General features: G+C 44.7%; 1 protein-coding gene across 1 annotated transcript; it reads left to right on the plus strand.

Annotated features, from left to right (window-relative positions):
• The first annotated feature begins 226 nt into the window (after nucleotides 1-226).
• On the plus strand, nucleotides 227-10,889 carry sigmar1 (sigma non-opioid intracellular receptor 1). Its single transcript, XM_021622533.2, has 4 exons — nucleotides 227-545; nucleotides 3,150-3,350; nucleotides 7,564-7,656; nucleotides 8,717-10,889. The coding sequence occupies exons 1-4, from the start codon at nucleotides 299-301 to the stop codon at nucleotides 8,944-8,946; spliced, it is 771 nt and encodes a 256-aa protein (XP_021478208.2). The 5' UTR covers nucleotides 227-298; the 3' UTR covers nucleotides 8,947-10,889.
• Nucleotides 10,890-11,304: the final 415 nt, after the last annotated feature.

Consider the following 11,304-nt stretch of genomic DNA (forward strand, 5'->3'; position numbering starts at 1 on the left):
AGAGGGGAAAGTTAAGGCGCCTCCCCCATTGAGAATGATAGAGGTCTCTAGTGGCCAAAAGCCTGCTATAGCATGGGCAGCGCCATTCCGGGCTTTCACCAGTTTCACGTCGTCAACTGGGTGGGACTTCCAACTTCATTGGCTGATCCCTCCTGGCGACCCGGTTGAAGTCATGTCCAATAAGGTCATCACGAGGAATCAGCCAATCATTTGGGAGAAAATTGACTACTTCAAACTGGAGATAAACTCAATGGCGCTGCCCATGCCGTCTCAGACGCGATGATGACACATACGAGTCATGTATCTATCTCTATGGGTGCCTTCGCATAACTTCCGTCCGTCTTCGCTGCAGCTCTTGTCTGTTTCTCTGGTCGTGGTGTTCTACTACTCAATCTCAGCCATGTCTTGGACAACTAAAGTGTTAAAGTTAATCGTGCTGGCTGGAGTGTCTGTGTTGATAGTGATGTACCTGCGGCAGTGGATGGCCAACAAGCACTATGTCTTCACAAAGGAAGATGTTGCTGTACTGGCCAAGCGATACGCAGGTAAATGGATAGTCAGGGGAGCATTCATTACGGAAGATTTACAAGGAAGCAAACAGCACACGATAGTTTCTATTGGACAAATTCAGATAGTTCTCTCCGTTTAAGAAACGTTTTCCAACATAATCTGCGTAATGAATACGCTCCAGATAATCATTAAATGGATATGTGTGATGGTTAGCTTAACATCACGAGAAAGACTAGTGAAATTAAGTGATGATGCCATCTAAGCCTTTTATACAACGGGTTACCAACATATTCAAATACATATTTTCATTAAACTTTAGTTTGATGAATTTATTCATACTATTTCATCCTTCCACAAAATATAGTCCCGACACAATGCTAAGGTTGTTACCAAACCCGGCTGGTCGAAAGTTCAATCGGTTCGGTGAAAAAGACGACCCAGTCGTTCAGTCTATTGGTTCTGTATCTATGGACATGTCCCAGTCGTTCAGTCTTGTTGTTCTGTCTCTATGGACACGACCCAGTCGTTCAGTCTATTGGTTCTGTATCTATGGACCCGACCCAGTCGTTCAGTCTATTGGTTCTGTATCTATGGACATGTCCCAGTCGTTCAGTCTTGTTTCTCTGTATCTATGGACCCGACCCAGTCGTTCAGTCTATTGGTTCTGTATCTATGGACACGACCCAGTTGTTCAGTCTTGTTGTTCTGTCTCTATGGACCCGACCCAGTCGTTCAGTCTATTGGTTCTGTATCTATGGACCCGACCCAGTCGTTTAGTCTATTGGTTCTGTATCTATGGACCCGACCCAGTCGTTCAGTCTATTGGTTCTGTCTCTATGGACACGACCCAGTCGTTCAGTCTATTGGTTCTGTATCTATGGACGTGTCCCAGTCGTTCAGTCTATTGGTTCTGTATCTATGGACCCAACCCAGTCGTTCAGTCTATTGGTTCTGTATCTATGGACACGACCCAGTCGTTCAGTCTAAATATTCCATTGCCATACTGGCTGGCAACGTTCTTATCGCTAGCTAGCCAACTACGGCTAACTTAGTCACGTCAACAAGCCAGAATAACAGTGAAGTAGCTGCATTTGTTTAAGCTGTTTTCAAGTGACATGTATTTGGATACATCCATAACAATGAGCCAATGAGGCACTATTTCGCCTGGGATAGAAAATGTGCTCACTCCTCAGGACACTGTTGTTCAGAGGAGCTAGCCAACAACACAGTCAACACAATCACTTTAAACTGAAGCTGGAAAGATTGCAAACTAACTGCACTTTTTTTCAATACAAATGTATTTGTATACATCCACATCCATACAAATGATGCCAGCTGATTCATGATTTCGGCTGCCTCTCTGTCTTGTCCACCCCAGCCACATTCATTAATGGGAGATCAAATTTGGAGCTGGAGATCAAATTTGAATATTGAAACAAAGTTGCAAATATCGGAGAGACAGACAGGTTAATACAAATCTCTGTGGTTGAAAGCTTAATGTGAGATAATGTCTAGATGCTTTTTATAGTGGCGATCAAGTTTATAAATTGCCTGGCTGGGCTGATGAGAGAGTGGATTGTGCAGTCGGATGGAACAGAGTAAATAGGCATTTTAACGTCATAGATTTAGCCGGTGGTAACTTGTGGAATAGACTCTGCCTGTAATGTGGTTTTAACCAATCAGCATTCAGGATTAGACCCAACCCTTGTATAATTAAACATTAAGGCATGAGGAGGTGTGGTATATGGCCAATATACCACGACTAATGGCTGTTCCTTGCACGATGCAATGCAGAGTGCCTGGATCGAGCCCTTAGCCATTTAAATATTATAAACAGGGTGGTTCGAGCCCTGCATGCTGATTTGGCTGAAAGCCTGTGGTATATCAGACCATATACCACAGGTATGACAAAACATGTATTTTTACTGTTCTAATTATGTTGGTAACCAGTTTAAAATAGCAATAAGGCACCTCGGGTTTGTGGTATATGGCCAATATACCACAGGTAAGGGCTGTGTCCAGGCACTCCTTGTGCGTAAGAACAGCCCTTAGCCGTGGTATATTGGCCATTTACCACACCTCCTGATGTCTTATTGCTTCAATAACCCACAAGTTAACTAGCTAGCTTAGTTGATTGGCTATGCCAGGTCAGCAACTGGCTGTAGTATTAGACCCAAGCATGTAGCTAGCTGTAATTGTATTATGCTGGCCTTCTAGATCTAGTTAGCCACATGACCCTGCTAGCCAGATGGTTTTGACTAGAAGGAGGTGGATTAGCAGTTGAGAGAGGTGAGTGAGAGCTCTTGCAAGCTAACATCAGCATGCTATCTTTTTAAAATGGGAGGGTTCATCGATGATAAGAGTGAGGTCAGGGACATGCTAGACATGAGGTATAGTTTACTGCTGTTGACAAGAAACCTCTACCATTCCATAGTTGTTTTTTTCTCATGTCTGGTAATTCTGATTTATCACTGCTCTACATGTGGTTTTGAGGCCAGGACAAAACAACTGTGTTGATGATGTTGTCTCCTCCAGGCCAGGACCTCGACCAGGCATTGTGTGTTGTTGATGATGTTGTCTCCTCCAGGCCAGGACCTCGACCAGGCATTGTGTGTTGTTGATGATGTTGTCTCCTCCAGGTCAGGACCACGACCAGGCGTTCTCCAAGGTGGTGGTGGAGCTGCGGAGGAAGTACCCGGGTCACATCCTGCCGGACGAGGACCTGCAGTGGGTGTTTGTCAACGCAGGCGGCTGGATGGGGTCCATGTGTCTGCTCCACGCCTCCCTCACCGAGTACGTCCTGCTGTTCGGCACCGCCGTGGACACCGGAGGACACTCAGGTCAGGATCACTCTGGGTTCACACACGGCCTCTATGGGCCCTGGTCATAAGTAAAACATGTATTGTCATGTTTATGCAACCTTTATTTAACCAGGCAAGTCAGTTAAGAACAAATTCTTATTTTCAATGACGGCCTGGGAACTGTGAGTTAACTGCCTGTTCAGGGGCAGAATGACAGATTTGTACCTTGTCAGCTCGGGGATTTGATTTTGCAACCTTTCAGATATTTTTTTAGTTATTTTTATGTCACCTTTATTTAACCAGGTAAGCTAGTTGAGAACAAGTTCTCATTTACATCTGCGACCTGGCCAAGATAAAGCAATTTTTTTTGCAATTCGTTCCAGTCACTGGCAGCAGAGAACTGGAAAGAAAGGCGGCCAAAGGAGGTGTTGGCTTTGGGGGTGACCAGTGAGCTATACCTGCTGGAACGTGTGCTACGGGTGGGTGCTGCTACCGTGACCAGTGAGCTGAGATAAGGCAGAGCTTTACCTAGCATAGACTTATAGATGACCTGGAGCCAGTGGGTCTGGCGACGAATATGTAGCGAGGGCCAGCCGACTAGAGCATACAGGTTGCAGTGGTGGGTGTTATAAGGGGCTTTGGTAACAAAACGGATGGGCCTGTGATAGACTGCATCCAGTTTGCTGAGTAGAGTGTTGAAAGCTATTTTGTAGGTGACATTGCCGAAGTTGAGGATCGGTAGGATAGTCAGTTCTACTAGGGTAAGTTTGGCGGCGTGAGTGTAGGAGGCTTTGTTGCGAAATAGGAAGCCAATTCTGGATTTGATTTTGGATTGGAGATGGTACACCTAGGTATTTGTAGTTGTCCACACATTCTAGGTCGGAACCGTCCAGGGTGGTGATGCTATTCGGGCGGGCAGGTTTAGGCAGCAAACGGTTGAAAAGCATGCGTTTAGTTTTACTAGCATTTAAGAGCAGTTGGAGGCCACAGAAGGAGTGTTGTATGGCATTGAAGCTTGTTTGGAGGTTTGTTAACACAGTGTCTAAAGAAGGGCCGGAAGTATATAGAATGGTGTTATCTGCGTAGAGGTGGATCAGAGATTCACCCGCAGCAAGAGCAACATTGTTGATGTACAGAACCTTGCGAAAGTATTCGGCCCCCTTGAACTTTGCGACCTTTTGCCACATTTCAGGCTTCAAACATAAAGATATATAAAACTGTATTTTTTTGTGAAGAATCAACAACAAGTGGGACACAATCATGAAGTGGAACGACATTTATTGGATATTTCAAACTTTTTTAACAAATCAGAAACTTAAAAATTGGGCGTGCAAAATTATTCAGCCCCTTTACTTTCAGTGCAGCAAACTCTCTCCAGAAGTTCAGTGAGGATCTCTGAATGATCCAATGTTGACCTAAATGACTAATGATGATAACAACAATCCACCTGTGTGTAATCAAGTCTCCGTATAAATGCACCTGCACTGTGATAGTCTCAGAGGTCCGTTAAAAGCGCAGAGAGCATCATGAAGAACAAGGAACACACCAGGCAGGTCCGAGATACTGTTGTGAAGAAGTTTAAAGCCGGATTTGGATACAAAAAGATTTCCCAAGATTTAAACATCCCAAGGAGCACTGTGCAAGCGATAATATTGAAATGGAAGGAGTATCAGACCACTGCAAATCTACCAAGACCTGGCCGTCCCTCTAAACTTTCAGCTCATACAAGGAGAATTTTTCAGTTTTTGATTTGTTAAAAAAGTTTGAAATATCCAATAAATGTCGTTCCACTTCATGATTGTGTCCCACTTGTTGTTGATTCTTCACAAAAAATACAGTTTTATATCTTTATGTTTGAAGCCTGAAATGTGGCAAAAGGTCGCAAAGTTCAAGGGGGCCGAATACTTTCGCAAGGCACTGTATACAGAGAATTGAGTCTAGACTAGCCCAACTCTCTAACCACTAGGCTACCTGCCACCCCACACACTGCATAGGTGCAGTGTAATGTGTTGTTTTACAGGGTTAGCCATACTAGTATGATAGGTATTTTATTATTTATATTTTATTTATTATTGTATTGTATTATTGACTGTATGTTTGTTTACTCCATGTGTAACTCTGTTGTTTCTGTCGCACTGCTTATCTTGGCCAGGTGGCAGTTGTAAATGAGAACTTGTTCTCAACTAGACTACCTGGTTAAATAAAGGTGAAATTAACAATAGGTGCAGTGTAATGTGTTGTTTTACAGGTTCAGCCATAGTAGTATGGTAGGTCAAATCAAACTTCATTTGTCACATGTGCCAAATACAACTTATAGTGAAATTACTTACAATTACTTACCCTTAACCAACAACGCAGTTCAAGAAAGTGTTATGAAGATATTTACCAAATAAACTAAAGTAAAAAATAATAAAAATGTAACACAATAACGAGGCTATATACAGGGTGTTACGGTACAGAGTCAATGTGGAGGCTATATACAGGGTGTTACGGTACAGAGTCAATGTGGAGGCTATATACAGGGTGTTACGGTACAGAGTCAATGTGGAGGCTATATACAGGGTGTTACGGTACCGAGTCAATGTGGAGGCTATATACAGGGTGTTACGGTACCGAGTCAATGTGGAGGCTATATACAGGGTGTTACGGTACAGAGTCAATGTGGAGGCTATATACAGGGGGTACCGGTACCGAGTCAATGTGGAGGCTATATACAGGGGGTACCGGTACAGAGTCAATGTGGAGGCTATATACAGGGGGTACCGGTACAGAGTCAATGTGGAGGTTATATACAGGGTGTTACGGTACCGAGTCAATGTGGAGGCTATATACAGGGGGTACCGGTACAGAGTCAATGTGGAGTCTATATACAGGGGGTACCGGTACCGAGTCAATGTGGAGGTTATATACAGGAGGTACCGAGTCAATGTGGAGGCTATATACAGGGGGTACCGAGTCAATGTGGAGGCTATATACAGGGGGTACCGAGTCAATGTGGAGGCTATATACAGGGGGTACCGAGTCAATGTGGAGGCTATATACGGGGGTACCGAGTCAATGTGGGGAGGTACAGGTTTGTCAAGGTAATTTGTACATGTAGGTGGGGGTAAAGTGACTATGCATAGAAAATAAACAGTGAGTAGCAGCTGTGTAAAAACAAATGGGGGGGGGGGGTCAATTTGAATAGTCTGGGTGGCCATTTGATTAATTCTTCAGCAGTCTTATGGTTTGGATGTAGAACCTGCTAAGGAGCCTTTTGGTCCTAGACTTGGCGCTCCGGTACATCTTGTCATGCGGTAGCAGAGAAAACAGTCTATAATTTAGGTGACTAGAGTCTGACAATTGTTTGGGCTTTCCTCTGACACTGCCTAGTATACAGGTCCTGGGTGGCAGGAAGCTTGGCCCCAGTGATGTACTGGGCCACCCTCACACAGTGAGTAGCAGCTGTGTAAAAACAAATGGGGGGGGGGGGGGGGGGGGGGTGTGTCAATCGCACCACCCTCTGTAGCATCTTACGGTTAGATGCGAGAAATTGCAATACCAGGCAGTGATGTGGCTCTGTAACCACCTGCTTCTAACCACTAGTCTACCTGCTGGTTACTGGCCCAACGCTCTAACCACTAGTCGACCTGCTGGTTACTGGCCCAACGCTCTAACCACTAGTCTACCTGCTGGTTACTGGCCCAACGCTCTAACCACTAGTCTACCTGCTGGTTACTGGCCCAACGCTCTAACCACTAGTCTACCTGCTGGTTACTGGCCCAATGCTCTAACCACTAGTCTACCTGCTGGTTACTTGCCCAATGCTCTAACCACTAGTCTACCTGCTGGTTACTGGCCCAACGCTCTAACCACTAGTCTACCTGCTGGTTACTGACCCAACGCTCAAACCACTAGGCTACCTGCTGGTTACTGACCCAACGCTCTAACCACTAGGCTACCTGCTGGTTACTGCCCCAACGCTCTAACCACTAGGCTACCTGCTGGTTACTGGCCCAACGCTCTAACCACTAGGCTACCTGCTGGTTACTGGCCCAACTCTCTAACCACTAGGCTACCTGCTGGTTACTGGCCCCACTCTCTAACCACTAGTCTACCTGCCACCCTATAAGTAGTGCCCTATGAGGGGAATAGGGTGCCATTTGGGTCACATCATCAGTCTTTCCTCATTCTTAATGTCTTCTATCCTCCATCGTATCTCTCCGTGCCTCCTGTTTTGTTTTTGTTATTAACTTGTTGAAATTCTTTTAAGGTCGTTACTGGGCTGAAATATCAGACACCATCATCTCTGGGACCTTCAGGCAGTGGAAGGAGGGATCAACTAAGAGTGAAATGTACTATCCAGGTAAGACCACAGAGATCCTATTAAATTCTATATTTAAATGTATAAATTTAGACACTACAGCTGTTCTACCCAGGTAAAACACAGGTCAGTGAGGTAGGTAGCCTCGTGGTTAAGAGCGTATTTATTTATCTGTTATTTTACCAGGTAAGTTGACTGAGAACACGTTCTAATTTGCAGCAACGACCTGGGGAATAGTTACAGGGGATTTGTAAACTGAGCCAATTGTAAACTGAGGATTATTAGGTGACCGTGATGGTTTGAGGGCCAGATTGGGAATTTAGCCAGGACACCGGGGTTAACACCCCTACTCTTATGATAAGTGCCATGGGATCTTTAATGGCCTCAGAGGGTCATAACACCCATTTAACGTCCCATCCGAAAAACAGCACCCTACACAGTGTCCCCAATCACTGCCCTGGGGCATTGGGATATTTTCTTTAGACCAGAGGAAAGAGTGCCTCCTACTGGCCCTCCAACACCACTTCCAGCAGCAACTGGTCTCCCATCCAGGAATTGACCAGGACCAACCCTGCTTATCTTCAGAAGCAAGCCAGCAGTGGTATGCAGGGTGGTATGCTGCTGGCAATGTATGGTCAGTAACTAAAAGTCTCTGAGCCGACTAGGTGAAACATCTGCCGATGTTCCCTTGAGCAAGGCACTTAATCCTAATTGCTCTTGTAAGTGGCTCTGGATAAGAGAGTCTGTTAAATGACTCACTACTGTAAGTGTCTCTGGATAAGAGAGTCTGTTAAATGACTCACTACTGTAGTGGCTCTGGATCAGAGAGTCTGCTAAATGACTCACTACTGTAGTGGCTCTGGATCAGCGAGTCTGTTAAATGACTCACTACTGTAGTGGCTCTGGATCAGCGAGTCTGCTAAATGACTCACTACTGTAGTGGCTCTGGATCAGCGAGTCTGCTAAATGACTCACTACTGTAAGTGGCTCTAAATTACTAACATTTCAAAGTAAACTAGCCTACCTACTAGTTATGTGGAGTGGGCCTACATTGTAGCATCTTCTGTATCAGGTGTGTGTTGACAGGTGTGTGTGTTGACAGGTGACACGATAGTCCACACGGTAGGCGAGGCGACGTCGGTCCAGTGGAGTGCTGGGACGTGGATGGTGGAGTACGGCAGAGGATTCATCCCCTCCACACTGGGCTTCGCCCTGGCAGACACTCTGTTCAGCACACAGGACTTCCTCACTATGTTCTACACCATACGGGTCTACGCCAAGGGAATGCTGCTGGAGGCCAATACACTACTCACTGAGGCTGGCGTCTTCTGAGGAACCTGACCCCTAACCCTCTCTGCGGCTGGCGTCTTCTGAGGAACCTGACCCCTAACCCTCTCTGCGGCTGATGTCTTCTGAGGAACCTGACCCCTAACCCTCTCGGAGACTGGAGTCTTCTGAGGAACCTGACCCCTAACCCTCTCGGAGACTGGAGTCTTCTGAGGAACCTGACCTCTAAACCCTGAAACTTATTGAGTTAGATATACAGTAGCAATCAAAAGTTTGGAGACTTACTCATTCAAGGATTTTTCTGTGTTTTTACTACTTTCTACATTAGAGAACAATAGTGAAGACAAACTATAAAATAACACATGGAATCATGTAGTAACCAAAAAGTGTTAAACAAATCAAAATATATTTTATATTTCAGATTCTTCAAAGTAGCCACCCTTTGCCTTGATGACAGCTTTGCACACTTTTGGCATTCTTTCTCTCAACCAGCTTCACCTGGAATGCTTTTCCAACAGTCTTGAATGAGTTCCCACATATGTGTTGGGTCATTGTCCTATTGAAAACAAATGATAGTCCCACTAAGGACAAACCAGATGGAATGGCGTATTGCTGCAGAATGCTGTGGTAGTCATGCTGGTTAAGAGTGCATTGAATTCTAAATCTATCACAGACAGTGTCACCAGCAAAGCACTCCCACACCACCTCCTCCATGCTTCACGGTGAGAACTACACATGCGTAGATCATCAGTTCACCTACTCTGCGCCCCCAAAGACACGGCGGTCTTCTCACATTTGGACTCATTAGACCAAAAGACAGATTTTCACCAGTCTAATGTCCATTGATTTGATTTGCTCGTGTTTCTTGGCCCAAGCCAGTCTCTTCTTCTTATTGGTGTCCTTTAGTAGTGGTTTCTTTGCAGCAATTTGACCATAGAGGCCTGATTCACCCAGTCTCCTCTGAATAGTTGATGTTGAGATGTGTCTGTTACTTGAACTCTGAAGCATTTATTTAGGCAGCAATTTCTGAGGGTGGTACCTAATGAACTCATCCTCTGCAGCAGAGGTAACTCTGGGTCTTCCTTTCCTGTGATGGTCCTCATGAGTCAGTTAACTCTAATGAACTTCTCTGCAGCAGAGGTAACTCCGGGACTTCCTTTCCTGTGGAGGTCCTCATGAGAGCCAGTTTCATCATAGCGCTGGATTAATTTTGCGACTGCACTTGAAGAAACCTTCAAAGTTTGACATTTTCTGGATTGACTGACCTTCATGTCTTAAAGTAAATATGGACTGTGGTTTCTCTTTGCTTATTTGAGTTCTTGTCATAATATGGACTTGGTCTTTTACCAAATAGGGCTATCTTCTGTACACCACCCCTACCTTGTCACAACACAACTGATTGGCTCAAATGCATTAAGAAGGAAAGAAATTCCACACATTAACTATTAACAAGGCACACCTGTTAATAGAAATGCATTCCAGGCAACTACCTCATGAAGCTGGTTGAGAGAATGTCAAGAGTGTGCAAAGCTGTCATCAAGGCAAATGGTGGCTACTTTGAAGAATCTCAAATATTTTGGGGGGTTACTACATGATTCCATATGTGTTATTTCATAGTTGTTGATATCTTCACTAGTATTCTACAATGTAGAAAATAGTAAAAATAAAGAAAAACCTTTGAATGAGTAGGTGTGTTCAAACTTTTGACTGGTACTGTATGTGGTGATTGCTTCCTATCAACTAATAGCTACAGTTCCTTGCTCTGTTAGCTAGCAGGCTAATAAGGTAACTAGTAAGTTGTGTGGTCATTTAGCTAGATGGCTACAGTGCAACAAGCAATGTCCAACCTTCTCTAAACACATCAATGGCTATACATGTATAGCAAGTACTGTAGCAAATTGTATGTATTTGTCAACATTTTTTTAGGAATGAGTAGATGGACATAACCTACTGCAATCATTCTGGTCACATTAAAATACAGTTTTGGGTAGTGTGTGGCCTTTACAGCCTTTTAGTTTGTTCTTGGTGATATTCTTTACAAATACTGCTGGTTGTCATTTCAGGAGATAGAAAGCCCACCCACAACCAGGTGAGGGGAGTTCCTTGTTAATTCGTGAGCTTAATTCATAAATCAAGGGACAAGTGAAAACCGGCAGACACTCGGCCCTCCGTGGAATGAGTTGGAAGGAGGGAGTTTTTACTGCTAAATCCATGGGAAATATTATATAAGTGCACACCTTGGGAGGAGGGAAGAGAATCGGGACTGTCCCCTTTTCTCCCGGCCAGCTCGGCCATCCCCTCCTGCTCCTTGGCTGAGTGACTCATTGCGAGCTTACAGAACAGGCCTCTGGGCAGCTGAGCAGAAATGAAGGAAAACTACACTTCTGGAGGACCTATCATCCT

Source organism: Oncorhynchus mykiss, chromosome 12 (genome assembly GCF_013265735.2).
Source record: "Oncorhynchus mykiss isolate Arlee chromosome 12, USDA_OmykA_1.1, whole genome shotgun sequence".
NCBI classification, from domain to species: Eukaryota; Metazoa; Chordata; class Actinopteri; order Salmoniformes; family Salmonidae; genus Oncorhynchus; species Oncorhynchus mykiss.

Bases quoted from the DNA above. Each gene is read 5' to 3' on its own strand.
- sigmar1 (XM_021622533.2), top strand. From the start codon at position 299: ATGTATCTATCTCTATGGGTGCCTTCGCATAACTTCCGTCCGTCTTCG. The intron at 546-3,149 runs GTAAATGGATAG...TGTCTCCTCCAG, and splicing joins ACTGGCCAAGCGATACGCAG to GTCAGGACCACGACCAGGCG. The intron at 7,657-8,716 runs GTAAGACCACAG...GTGTGTTGACAG, and splicing joins GAGTGAAATGTACTATCCAG to GTGACACGATAGTCCACACG.